The 13,031-nt window shown below is 41.7% G+C and overlaps 1 protein-coding gene across 1 annotated transcript; it reads left to right on the top strand.

The window, feature by feature from the left end:
- Nucleotides 1-913: 913 nt before the first annotated feature.
- On the top strand, nucleotides 914-2,649 carry LOC133725951 (probable serine/threonine-protein kinase WNK11). The gene has a single exon (XM_062153374.1). The coding sequence runs from the start codon at nucleotides 958-960 to the stop codon at nucleotides 2,521-2,523; it is 1,566 nt and encodes a 521-aa protein (XP_062009358.1). The 5' UTR covers nucleotides 914-957; the 3' UTR covers nucleotides 2,524-2,649.
- The last annotated feature ends 10,382 nt before the right edge of the window (nucleotides 2,650-13,031 follow it).

Genomic DNA, 13,031 nt, shown 5'->3' with positions numbered 1-13,031 from the left:
CTAGAAGTATGTTTTTTTTTTTTTTTGTTAAAATCGAAGAATTAGAAAAATAGTTAAAAGCAAACAGGTGAATTGGAATATATTTTGAAAATCATGTTTTACCGGTGAGTTTATATATGGATAAATTTGAATAAAATTAGGGATTGACATGTTTAAATGTGCTACGGTATCATTTTCTGAATTCTATGTAGCATGACTCCTAGAATATGTCTGAACTAGCTAAACAATGAAATATCAAACAGATTCTTTTAGTGAATATACATATGAAAACTATCGAAATATGAGGAGGAAGAAGACCATAGAAGAGTCTTTCAGAAAAAAAAGAAAAAAGAAAAAAGTTAGGTGTAAAAATTTGATTGGAAGGTGATGCCATGTCAGCACGATGACGTGGCAAGACTGGGAAGCTTGAAACTGAAGTCGCCTCCGGCTCTGCTACGAATCCTATTAGGAAGCGGAAAACAGGGTCCCTGATAGTCTCGTACTATATAATATCAATCTAAACCTATATATATATACCCCCTTCATTCTCCATCACCCTTATTTCTATTTCTCCGGTTTCTTCTCTCCATTCGCTCTCAATTTTCTAGGGTTTCTTTCTGCTCCAATCTCCTTCGACTTCTTCGTCTCAGTTTCTAGGGCTCCTCCTCAATTTAACTAAGTCTCAACAAGATTTTGGGATTCAATTCTCAATTTGGCGATCCAAGTTATGCAGATATGGCCGGTCAGTCTCCGATAAGTTCAAGAAGCTCCCTCGCCAACCGGAATATGGAATTCGATTGGTACTCCGTCGCCTGTGAAGCCTTTTCCGAACACCACTGCCGGTTTCCGATCGCCGTTTCTTGAAGATTTTCCGGCTGTTTCGTTTTCTTGAAGACCAACAAAGAAAGATTGTTGAAAGATTAATCCAGGCTGTTTCGTTTTCTTGAAGACCAACAAAGAAAGATTGTTGAAAGATTAATGGAGAGGACCAAATCTGATACGAGTGAGTGTGACTACGACGAGTTTGTGGAGCAAGACCCGACCGGGAGGTACTTCCGGTACGACGACGTTTTGGGGAGGGGGGCGTTCAAGACTGTGTACAAGGCGTTTGATGAGGAAGAAGGGATTGAAGTGGCGTGGAGCAAAGTCAAGACTGAGGACGAGGCTGAGCTTCAGAGATTGTTTTCGGAGGTTAATCTGCTCAAGTCTTTGAAGCATGAGAACATCATCAAGCTTTTTAGCTGGTGGGTTGTGGAGGATGATGACGATAATGGTGACTGTAAAACCAAGAAGAAGAAGAAGAAGACTGTGAATATGATAACGGAGCTGTTCACTTCCGGGAGCTTGAAGCAGTATCGAAAGAAGCACACCCATGTCGAGATCAAGGCCATCAAGAAATGGGCGAGGCAGATTCTCAAGGGGCTGAGCTATCTGCACTGTCATGACCCTCCGATTGTTCATAGGGATTTGAAGTGTGACAATGTGTTCATTAATGGGTTTAATGGGGAAGTGAAGATTGGAGATCTGGGGTTTGCGTTGGTGATGCAGCAGCCTACTACTGAGTTTAGAGTGATTGGCACGCCGGAGTTTATAGCGCCGGAGATGTATGACGAGGAGTATAATGAGTTGGTGGATATCTATTCTTTTGGGCTGTGCTTGCTAGAAATGGTGACTTGTGAGTACCCTTACAAGGAGTGTCGAAATTCGGCTCATATTTACAAGAAGGTTATCAATGGTGTAATGCCGGCTTCTCTGAATAAAGTGAAGGATCCTCAAGTGAAGCAGTTCATTGAGAAGTGTCTAGTTCCTGCATCGATGAGATTGTCTGCAATGGAGCTCCTGAAAGATCCATTCCTTGCAGCTGATGATTCAAGGGAGCCTAAATCTCTTCCCATGGAAATAGATAGCACAAGTGTCAAAGAGAGTTCCACATCATCTAGCTCTTCGATTCTGGAGTGTCAGAGGTCCACAAAGAGTAATGAATTGACTTTAAGAGCAAAGAGGAATTCTGATAGTAGTAATACTATTGCTTTGACCTTGAGTGTTGCTGATCCACGGGGTCGCCGTGGGAAGAAGACCATTGAGTTTGATTTCTATCTTGATTCCGATACTGCTATTTCGATTGCTGGGGAGATGGTTGATCAGGAGCTTGGTCTTTCAACTGAAGATGTGTCTGCCGTGGCTGAGTTGATTGATAAATTGGTTACGAAGCTTGTGCCCAAGTGGAAACCTACTTCGTCTGTAGCATATAGCTCATGTACCACTACTAGGTCAGATGCTACAAAGTGTGGCTGTGGAGCTAATTCCGGCGATTCGTCAAAGAACTCTACTATCTCGAGCATGGAGATATGGAAAAGCTTTAGCACGTCAAGCATTTGTTCCTTGCAGTCTGAGTCATCTCCAATGGACAAACATCGGTATGATCACTTAAAAGCGGAGCTTGACTTGATTGATGCACAGTATCAACAACGTTTTGTTGAGCTGGTGAAGATGAAGGAAGAAGCGATCCGAAGTGCAAAGAAGAAGTTGGTTGGTGTAGTCTAGCATCCATTCGCAGATTGGCAGCATTTAGAAATGTGATGATATAACATTCACTTCATTATCCTCTTTGTAATATACTACTTTGTGTACTTTAATTTCTAGTCTAGTTTAGAAACTTTCATAACAAAATGGGGTATAGGATCAATCCCCTGTTGGATACCGATGCTGTTTTGATTGATTGTTTTAATCTTGGAAGCCTTATGTGTGTCTTTTTGGAGCAATTTCGAGAACGGGAAGTGAATGAAAATTTTGATTCCATCCTATTGCATTTTATTTTGTGTAGCATACAAAAATTTGGAATGCAACGTTTAATTTTTTTTTTCTTAACAAAGCCTGTTTGTTTTAGATATAGAGTGAAACCAAATTTTCCTTTTAAGTTGTATTTGACTATTTACTATGATTTTTTCCGAGTTTTTGCTTATTTATTTTTTTTTATTTTCATTTTTTAGTGTAGTATATAACTATATATGGGATTATGGGGATATGAATGATACCTGAAATAATATAGGATTCCACATATTCTCTCTAACACCCTCGGGAAACCCTAAGACCCTCGGTTGCCATCTCCTTCTCGTCCGGCGGCGGCCGGCGTCGGGACTAGCCTCCTGCTACACCGTCGTCATGGTTTTGCTGCCGGACGGGAGATCTAATGCCCCTGGGTTTGTCGAAGGGTTTTGGCTCGAGGTTTCCGTCCGAAAGTTCGGCTGGTAGGGTGCGAGGGGTGCGCGTGCTTCACGAGGCCGGTCGTCGATTCATGCTGCTGGTTTTTTGGGATCGACGGTGGCCATGGATCCCGATTGATGGCTGTGCGGTTGCAGGGCCTGCAGAGATGGGTCTTTTGTGCTGCTGCATGTTGCGGCGGCGTTGGCTGTGCACGGCTTCGATCGCCGGAGAGGGCGTGGCAAGGTGGGCGTAGTGCCGCAGCGACGTGGGTCAGGCGGACCTTGACCGGACGAGTGCGGTACGACGGCGTGGTGGAAGGGACACGGTGGACTGGCCGAACCAATGATGGGCCTGGTGCATTCCTTGGTGGACTCCCTCTTGGGCTGGAACTGTTTGGGCTGGGGTCTGCCCTAGTCCATAGCTAATTTGGGCTAGGGTTCTGCTCTAGTCCATAGCTAATTTGGGCTAGGGTTCTGCTCTAGTCCTTTGCTATTTGGGCTAGGGTTTAGGCCCTTGGCCCAACCCTATGTTTTTAGGCTATGCACTTTTGTTTTTTTATTTTGTGCCTATTTTACTATGTATGTTCATAGTTTCATAGGCTCGCTGAATAAGTGAGCACTGGTTGTCTAATGAGTGGTGCTAGCATACCACGTCCTAAACTTGTCCTTGGTATGGCAAGGGAATGTATGTATCCGTGCCATTCTGGCTTGAGTATGAATGAAATTGATGTTTGGTTCAAAAAAAAAATATATGGGATTATGGGGTGGGGATTGATTCTGAACCTACCAAAACTGATGGTGATCTTAAGGTAGTCTATTAAGTAACGACCGAGTAATCAACTACAGTGATTGATTGTATTTCGGTTTCTATATCAATCTGATACCAGTTTGGGCTTGTTTGGGTTTAATATTGGGAACGGTAATTAATAGCCCAATATATGTATATTCATACAACACCTTTGATATATTACCACATAAATCAAAATAGTTAACTCGAACTATACAAAAAAACTTTGTGGGTGCCCCTCAAGTTAAATATTAAAAAAGAAATAAGAATTATACAAAACAACTTAAAATGAGAAAACTGTATCCCTAAAGGAGAACCTGCGGTTTCATTAATGATCAAGGCTTAAGGACAGTCGTATTGGCTTCATGGAAATGTTGCGACAATTGTTTGCTTTCTTTTTCAGGACAAGAAACCTTATGAGTGAAACCCCGTCTCAAACACCTACTTCAAGTTTTGGAAGTAGGGAAGAAGAGAAGCTTGAAAATGCGACTACTGGAAGTAAAGAAGTAGTCATACCCAAAAGTAGTGAAGAAGACTAAGATTTTCAAGAGATTTACATTTTTCATTTATACACACGTTTATAAATGCACAAGAAATAGGTTTAGATACATAGCTGCAAGTATTTCTATTTGACACAGTTTTCTACAAATTTAGAATAGTTGTACTGTACAGTAATTCATATCAAGTATTGTAAACCCTCTTTTGTTTGGTCTGGTGTAATTGTATATAGTCCATCAATAGTGAAAGAAATCTCTGAATTCATTCTCAGCATCCTCTCTTCTGATGGTTTTGATTTCTAGTCTTGCGTTTGCTGATCTATTATTGTATTTTGTTATGTCTACAGATAGTTTTGTTCTTTTCCCATCATTTGTTCTTTGCTAAGATGAATTCTGATAGTAGTAAAACTATTGCTTTAACCCAAGGTTCTAAAAAACGCTAGGCGCTAGTCGGGCGGTGGTCCAAGGCCTAGCGCCTAGGGGCCTAGGCGGAAGCCTAGGCGGGGACTAGGCGGTTTTTATTTTTTTAAATTTTATATTTATTTTTACAATATATAAATTATATAAATAAACATATAAAAAGCATTAGAATGGATTTTTGTTTTATTTTATAGAAAACAAGGTATTGTTTTGACCAAAAAAATAAATAAAGGGATTTAATATAAAAACGAAATACAAAAATACACAAAATCCTAGGAAATATATGGGCCATGAATATCTCCAGCTTCAGGTAACTGCCACGAGTTTCTTATCCTCTTCTCTTCTGCCTCTGATACGAAGAGATAGAGCGGCCATTTCATTCAATCCAAAGGTAACAAAATCTTTCTCTCGTTTTCCCCCTCAAACAATCTCATCGTGACTTATCGTTTTTCTCTCGATTATGGTAATTTTCAATTATGAATCCTTATTTCAGTTTTGCTATCGCTGCCGTCGTGCCACTGTCGTCGACGTCGAGTGGACTGGATTTTCAGGTTTGAGTGGTCTGGGTTTTCAGAGGTCAGTTTTGAGAGGTTTCAAAGGTATGAGAATGAGATGCCGCCAAGATCTTCGACTGGTGCTACACATGCAGCAGAACGACTCGGGTCAGGTATCGGGTTAAGACTCGATCTTTTGCTCCTACTGCAGCGCCGGATTCATCGAGGAGATCCAGACCCCGACCCGATCTCTTAACCCATCCATTTCTGGGAGCGTTTCATGACAACACGCCAATATTGCAGAGCTCGAGGAGCAGCGCCTAGTGCCCAGCAGCTCCGCCTAGACCGCCTAGACCGCCGCCGAGAAGCCCCCGGCCCAACGCAATCGCCTAGGCCAAAGTCGGAACGGTAACCCAGCGCCTAGCGCCTGGGCGCCGCCTAGGCCGTTTTTTAGAACCCTGCTTTAACCTTGAGTGTTGCTGATCCACCCAGTCGTCGTGAGAAGAAGACTAGTGAGTTCGATTTCTATATTAATTTGGATGCTACAATTTCAAGTGGAAACCTGCTACATCGTGTACAGCATATAGCTCATATACCGGCCACTACTACCTCATGTGCTACTAAGGCCATGTTTGGTTGGTTGGAAAGGAAAAGAATCACTTTCCTTTCCTTTGGGAAAGTGAATCCGGAGGGGGGGGGGGGAGGGAACCAATTTCCTCCACTTTTTCCTTTCATTTGGGAAAGTGTTTCCCTTCCTTGGCTGTCCCAAACGCAGGAAAGGAAAGTATTTCCTTTCCCAATGCCCATTTTCTGAGAAACAAACATAGCCTAAGTGTGGTTGTGGAGCTAATTCTAGGGATTCAGCAAAGAACTTTGCTATCTCGAGCATGGAGATATGGAGGAGTTTTAGCACGTCAAGCATTTGTTCCTTGCAGTCTGATCCAGTGGACAAACCGACGAACATCAGTATAATCAACTAAAAGCGGAGGTTAATTTAAGGATTAAATACTGTTTACTCCCTATACTTATAGAGTTTCGTCGTTTCAGTCCCTGACGTTCGAATTTCACCTAAAAACTCCTCAAACTCTCAATTTCCTTACAAGTGGTCCCTGCCGTCTAACTCTGTCCAAATTGTCCGTTAAATTGCTGACGTGACATCCATTTCACTCTGAAATGTCCATTTTATCCTCAGTTACTTTTTTTTTTTTTAAATTATCTTTTTTTTTTTCACCTCTTCTTCTTCCAGGTTCTTCCCCACGCCTCTTTAATCTCTTCATTTACTCCATCACTCTCTCTCTCTGGAAAACAACCAAAGGGACAGTCTGAGTACAGCACACACAGCCCAAAGGGCTCCCCTTCTTTCTTTCTTGCTAAGCATTTTCCAAAACAAACATAGAGATAAAGCTCGAGTCTTTATTAGGATTCGATAGAATTGATGGCGGAGATACAGCCACCGGAGATCAACGGCGGGCAATTCATGATGGGTTCATCGGAGATGGTGGGGGCGAAGCGGCAGCGGAGGCCCAGCGTCTGATTGGGTTAGATCGGAGGAGACCAGCCGTACGATTCGAACCCGCGGCGGGCGACTAAGCAGTGAAGGCTGCCTCCGATGGACCACCAGCACCACCACCACAACAAGGAGTCGAGTAAGTCGTCAAACACTTGGCCTTTGGTGAATTTGAGCTTCGGCGGGGAGGAGAGAGAGGGCAACCTCGATAGTGTCGCTATTGGGAGCTGGAAGGTGAAAGAGACCAAGAAAAGAGTTTCGAGTGCCACGAAGAGGGTCAGATCCAATTGGCTCGCGGCTAAGATTGACGAGTGCGGCGGCGGCGATGAGAAATTCAGCGGCGGCGCGAGGATGGGGAAGATGGGTATCGGGAATTCGAACCCGAAGAGTCAGAAAGCATGTTGAAAGAGCAGAGCCCAATTCATTCCTCGAAGAATGTGGAAAGAGAAGTGCTTGACCATGGAATGGGAATGAAGGGAGAGTGAGGCGTGAAGAAGAGGTGAAAAAAAAAAAAAAAAAGAGAAAAAAAATTATAAAAAAAGGTAACTGAGGGTAAAATGGACATTTCAGAGTGAAATGGATGTCACGTCAGCAATTTAACAGATAATTTGGACGGAGCTTGACGGCAGGGATCAATTGTGAGGAAATTGAGAGTTCGAGAAGTTTTTAGGTGAAATTCGAACGTCATGGACTGAAACGACGAAACCCTATAGTCATGGACTGAAACGACGAAACCCTATAAGTATAGGGAGTAAGCAGTATTTAATCCTTAATTTAATTGATGCGTAGTATCAATAACGTTTTATTGAGCTGCTGAAGATGAAGGAAGAAGCGATCCAAAGTGCAGAGAAGAAGTTAGATGGTCTAGTCTAAGTCTAGCATCCATTCAGGGCAGCATATAGAAATGTGATAAAATAACATTCACTTCATTATCATCTCTGCAATATACTACTTTGTGTACTTTTCTAGTCTAGTTTAGATTCTTTCATAACAAATAGGGTACATGATCAATCCCCTGTTGGATACCATTGTTGTTCTGATTGACTGTTGCTTTAATCTTTGGAAGCCTTAGGTGATTTTGGAGTGATTTTAAGAAAGGGAAGTGAAGGAAAATTTTGATTCCATACTACTTGTGTAGCACTAATGAAAAATTGGGAATGCAACATCTTATTTGTTTCTGCTTGGTTGTTTTAGATGATCTGATGTCACCATTTCTCCTACGGCTAATTTTTTTAATCAAATAACTCATTCATTATGTGAAACACATATTACAAAGGTAATACAAAGACAATAGGAGTCCTAGGCCCAAAGACTCAATAGACAAACCCATAACTAAACTTAGGGAGCCCGGCCCTACCCTAAATTTTAGGGCTTAGGGTAGGGTCTGGCTTGTCAACAAAATTTAGAGCCGGATAGGGTAGGGCTGGGGCTTAAATATGTTAACCCTTACCGGCCCGAAAAGCCCGATCCGCTAGGGCCGGGTCGGGCTTTATTTTGTTAAACAAAAAAAAAATATTCTCAAAATGCGGCTCAATGGTTTATAGATAATATAAGACTCATTGTTTTTTGTTGATCATATTTAATATATATAGGAATTAACTTATAACATTTTTTTTTTTGACAGAGTAATAGAGATTTCATTTAATCCCAAAGCCAGAACGGCACATACAAATAAGCCCTATATGCTTGTACCCTAAATCAGTGGTCAAGCAGTTAAGGAAATACGGGTACCATCCACTAGTACAATGAAGCTCATTTGACTTTTACGAGCCTACACAACTACAAATCTCAGCGTACACAAAGAAAACTATCTTGAATCTCCCTTCGTCAATGCACTCAATTGTGATACTCCAGGAGATTCATTAACTTGGTGTAAAAAGAAACCATAGCTATGTAGACTAATGCTCACTAAAAAATAGCAAGCCGCTAGGTGCACAAAAAGTGCCTAACTGTCCTTTAAAAAAAAAAAGGAATTATTGAAAATAATACTAAGTAAAGGAAAATAAAATTGGGCTAAGCCCACGAAGTGAACCCAACCCCCATCTCTAGCCCAGAACCGGCCCATTTGCAGCCTCCAAGCCCAAAAGGCCACATCAGCAACGTGTCCAGCCTTCCCAGCCCAACGCAACAGCTGGTTGCCCCGCCACTAGAACCGCCATCCCACCACTGGTGTTGGGCCACCCTCATGCCTTCGTCGCCGTCCAACCAACGCCGGACAACTCCAAGCAACGCAGTTCACCTAGCACCAGCCGGCACCTGGACCCCCTGCAATTGAATCAGGATCGATCGCCTTATCACGCCATCGATCTCAGCCAACCTTCGATCTGCACCAACCGGCCGGCCGACCATCGAGCGCCAACAGACGCCGCTCCGATCCAGCGAAGGCCAGTTCCAACCCTAGCCCACTTCCCCGACGCAGCCATTCGTTTCGACCCAGAAAGTGCCAGAACACAGACTGATCCAAACCCTCGAGCTTTGGAGATCTACCTGAAACAAATCACCCGTCCGGCCTCACCCTACATGCGCCGGCTAGGCCAAAGGCCATCACCGGTACCAAGGCGGAGCCGGACATGTTGTAGCACAGACCACGGCGTCCTCTAGGGTTTAAGAGAAAGGAGTCCTCCTACGATATGTCAACTCCTTAACTTATAACATTTATTAATATTAGTTAAGATGGTTATATTCAATTAACTATCTCTCTAAATCTCCCAATATTAATTGTTGTGTAACAAAGAAAATAAAAATTAAAGAAAACAAAGCTTACGAAATCAATTGCAAAGAAAGAGATAAATTGCATATTATAGAAAAAAGAGAAACATAATTAAAAAATAGAAAATTATTAGGGCTTATTCTAGCGGGCTTAAAGGGCCGGGCCGGGCTTGGCCCTAACGGGCTCAGACGGGCCTGGCCGGGCTTCATTTTCATGGCCCATACCCTACCCTATTTTAGAAAGGGTCGGGCCGGCCCGCCTTAATGCAAGGGCCGAATCGGACTTCAACCCTATGGGCTTGGGGCGGGCTTAGGGCCGAAGGGCCAAATGATGACCCCCTAAGTCTAAACTAATGCTAAATGATAAGCAGAAGCCCAAAATACTAGAAAATCCTAGATCTAAAACCACAATCTTCACTGCAACACAGGTTGGCCACCATAGTAGTATTCCCGACCAAATGAGCTCCGACAGATTCTTGACTTCCAGAGGCCAAATAACTCTCCACCATCATTCTTCACACCAAAATTGCAAGCATAGGAAGAACAACAAGAACAAACAAAGAACTTAGTAAAGGTAGTCGTGGAGGTGGAGACCACCAGCAGCACAACACCACTGGTCCCGCGATGTCCACAAGCTTCTGTGGTTTGCCGGTACTGCTGCAATCTTCAGATGTGGAGTTAAGTAAACATATCCCTGTCGAGACTCCAAAGGTTGAATGTAAAGATGAGGTTGTGGAAAAAGAGAAATTCAGATGAAAGATGAGAGGGTGAGGTGTCTGAGATGGAGGAGGATGGGAGGTGTGATAGTAGATCTGAAAATCTGATGAGAAATTGGGCTAGAACAAGGAGAGATAGAATGAAAAAGAGACATCAAAACTGAGACCAAGCTCAGAAAAACTCACCACAAAAAGGGTGGAGACACACCACAGAGGGTGGAGAAATTAGAGAGCTGTCGACTCTCAAAACGGCAGAGGAGAGAAGATCCCTATAGCTAAGTTTATATTTATTACATTTTGATTTTTTCTAGTTTGAGAAACTCTGCCAGAACTCTACAAAACCCAACCACCTAGTTTTCCTTATCCTCCCCCCTTTCTTGCCAGATATAGATCGTTTTCCAATATGGATCTCTTGTTCGAGAGTAAGGGGAGAGACTGATCTTCAATTTTCCCTCTTCTAAAGGCTTTATGTATCTCTTTTTTAGCTTGTTGTTTTCCGTTTTCTTTCCATCCGCCGTCCTCGGTGGTTTTTCTCGGAGTTCGTCTCCGTTTATGGCCATGTGTGTTCCTCTTGTCCCTAATTTTTTTTTTTTTTTTTTCGGTTACTTCTATCTTCATCCTCTTCCCATAGTTGTTCTTTCTTCTGCCATGATCGGTTACTTCGCTCCTCAGAGCTTTATAAGTGAGGTTTGCTCACCATTTAACTTTCATAATTAAACCTATATGTTTGATAATATAACTACAAGGGCCTTCAAGGGGCATAAAAATGCATCTATTAAGGGTTGTTTTCATGGAAATCACAAAAGCGATCACTACGAAGTGATGCTCCCACGATTTTTTGACAAGTTTCTAAATAAAATTACGGTTATTCCATTTAACTCACTACTAGCTATTTGGCCTATGGCCACAATACTATTGGGTACAAGTACAACACACCATCTGTGGCCTTTATACACTCAATAGGGACTGTCCGAAATTTTTTGTAGCAAATCAAGACAGTAGCACAGCGTCCGTCCCCAAATGAATACATCATGGGCAATATGCTAATTCAGTCACAGATGAGTACAACATCCGTCCCAATCATGATGTTTAATAGCCACTGATGGGTGTGTTTTGTGGTTGTCTCACATATGTAGGGACGGCACCCTGTAGCAAAATGGGTACCCAACTGTGTTTTTTAATATTTTCCTTTCCATTAAATAATAAATAATATTATTAAATATTAGGTGGCCGTGGCCAAATGGGTACAAACGAGGTTCCTTTCATCAGCTATTGTTTAATTAAACAATACTTTTTATTCTCATCCGTCTCCAAAATGGCCAAAGTCTGAGAAGACTTATCTAGACGTCTTCTTTCATTTCAAAAAAAATAACAAAATAAATAAATAAATAAATATCTAGACGTCTTCTTCTTCTTTCTTCTCTCTCCCAGTCTCATTCTCTGCAATTTTCGGTCTTCAGATCATCTCTTCGATGGCTACTCTGACCACAACGACGACACCCACCTCTCTTAATCACTCTCTAATCATTTCATCTTTTGCCTGTCATCCAAAATTAAAAAGCTTCGTCTCACTCTCTCTTGAAGCTTCTGAATCTGGATCTGGCATCGCTGGCGTATCCGACCATCAACCATCGTCTCCTCTTTTTCCTGCACCACTTTCCCTTACAGTACTTTCAGTTTCTCTTTACCTTAACTTTTGTTCTCAAATTTATTTGCAGGTTGCAATATTTTTAATCGTAGGGGTTCGAATTAGGGGCTTGTGCAACAACCTAGCTATCAAATCAAATTTTTTGCCCTCGTTACAAAATTGGAGTTGATCTCGACATTCAGATTGACTTTCTTTCCATGCCGAGTTCAGTCCCTTTAGATCGGTATGATCTGAAGCCACGTGGTTTACAAAAAGAGTATCTATAAGGCTGTTTATATTTATGTAATCATTTTTGCCTTTGTGTATCTCCTAGATTTTTTGAATCACTTCACTCTTTTGGGCATATATTACTTGATACTAAAATTAGTTTTACTAGCTAGGACAAATAAATAAATAAGTATACAGAGGTACTGTAACTACATATGCACAGCTGTGATGCTTTACCTATGCCCGAAATCTCTATCATACAGGTTCTGCGAAGGCCAGTGATTTCTCTGCTTATGGACAAGGTACGGGAGTGTAGTTATGTTTGTTTTCTCTATAATTGAGATAAGAGTAATTTTGGTAGCTGAAAGTTGCCATTACTAATTCTTTAATGGCTTGAGACTTTGCAAGATAGTGGGCAATATAAGGGTGTTAGATTAGTTTCAGGTCAGGATTTGGCAATGACGATGAATCCCAACTCTGCTAACAGGTTGATATCAAGTTATTTCTGTATGGCAGTTATCATAGTTTTAAGATTCTCTAATTTGTATACTGATTCAATTTCTTGGTTTCCTTAACTATATTGTTTTAGGTGTTTCTTTGAAGTAATCATTTACAGAGTCAATGATCTTATCTATCATCTTATGATCTTATCTATAGGATTACTATTGTTACATATAAAGCATTTATCCTCTGTCGATGACATTGTTGTATTTTGGCCAAGACCAAATTTTATGGCAAACACATCCTATTAATGTGTTTCTTGAATTTGTTTTGTAGGATATTTTTTGGGCAGGAGCACATCAGTCAGAGGAGTTTGTGTGGTCTTGGTTGTATTCAGTAGAACATATCCAGTGAATTAGAATA

The sequence above is a fragment of the Rosa rugosa genome, chromosome 1 (assembly GCF_958449725.1).
Source record: "Rosa rugosa chromosome 1, drRosRugo1.1, whole genome shotgun sequence".
Classification (NCBI taxonomy): Eukaryota; Viridiplantae; Streptophyta; class Magnoliopsida; order Rosales; family Rosaceae; genus Rosa; species Rosa rugosa.
This window is presented reverse-complemented; position numbering and strand designations above follow the sequence as displayed.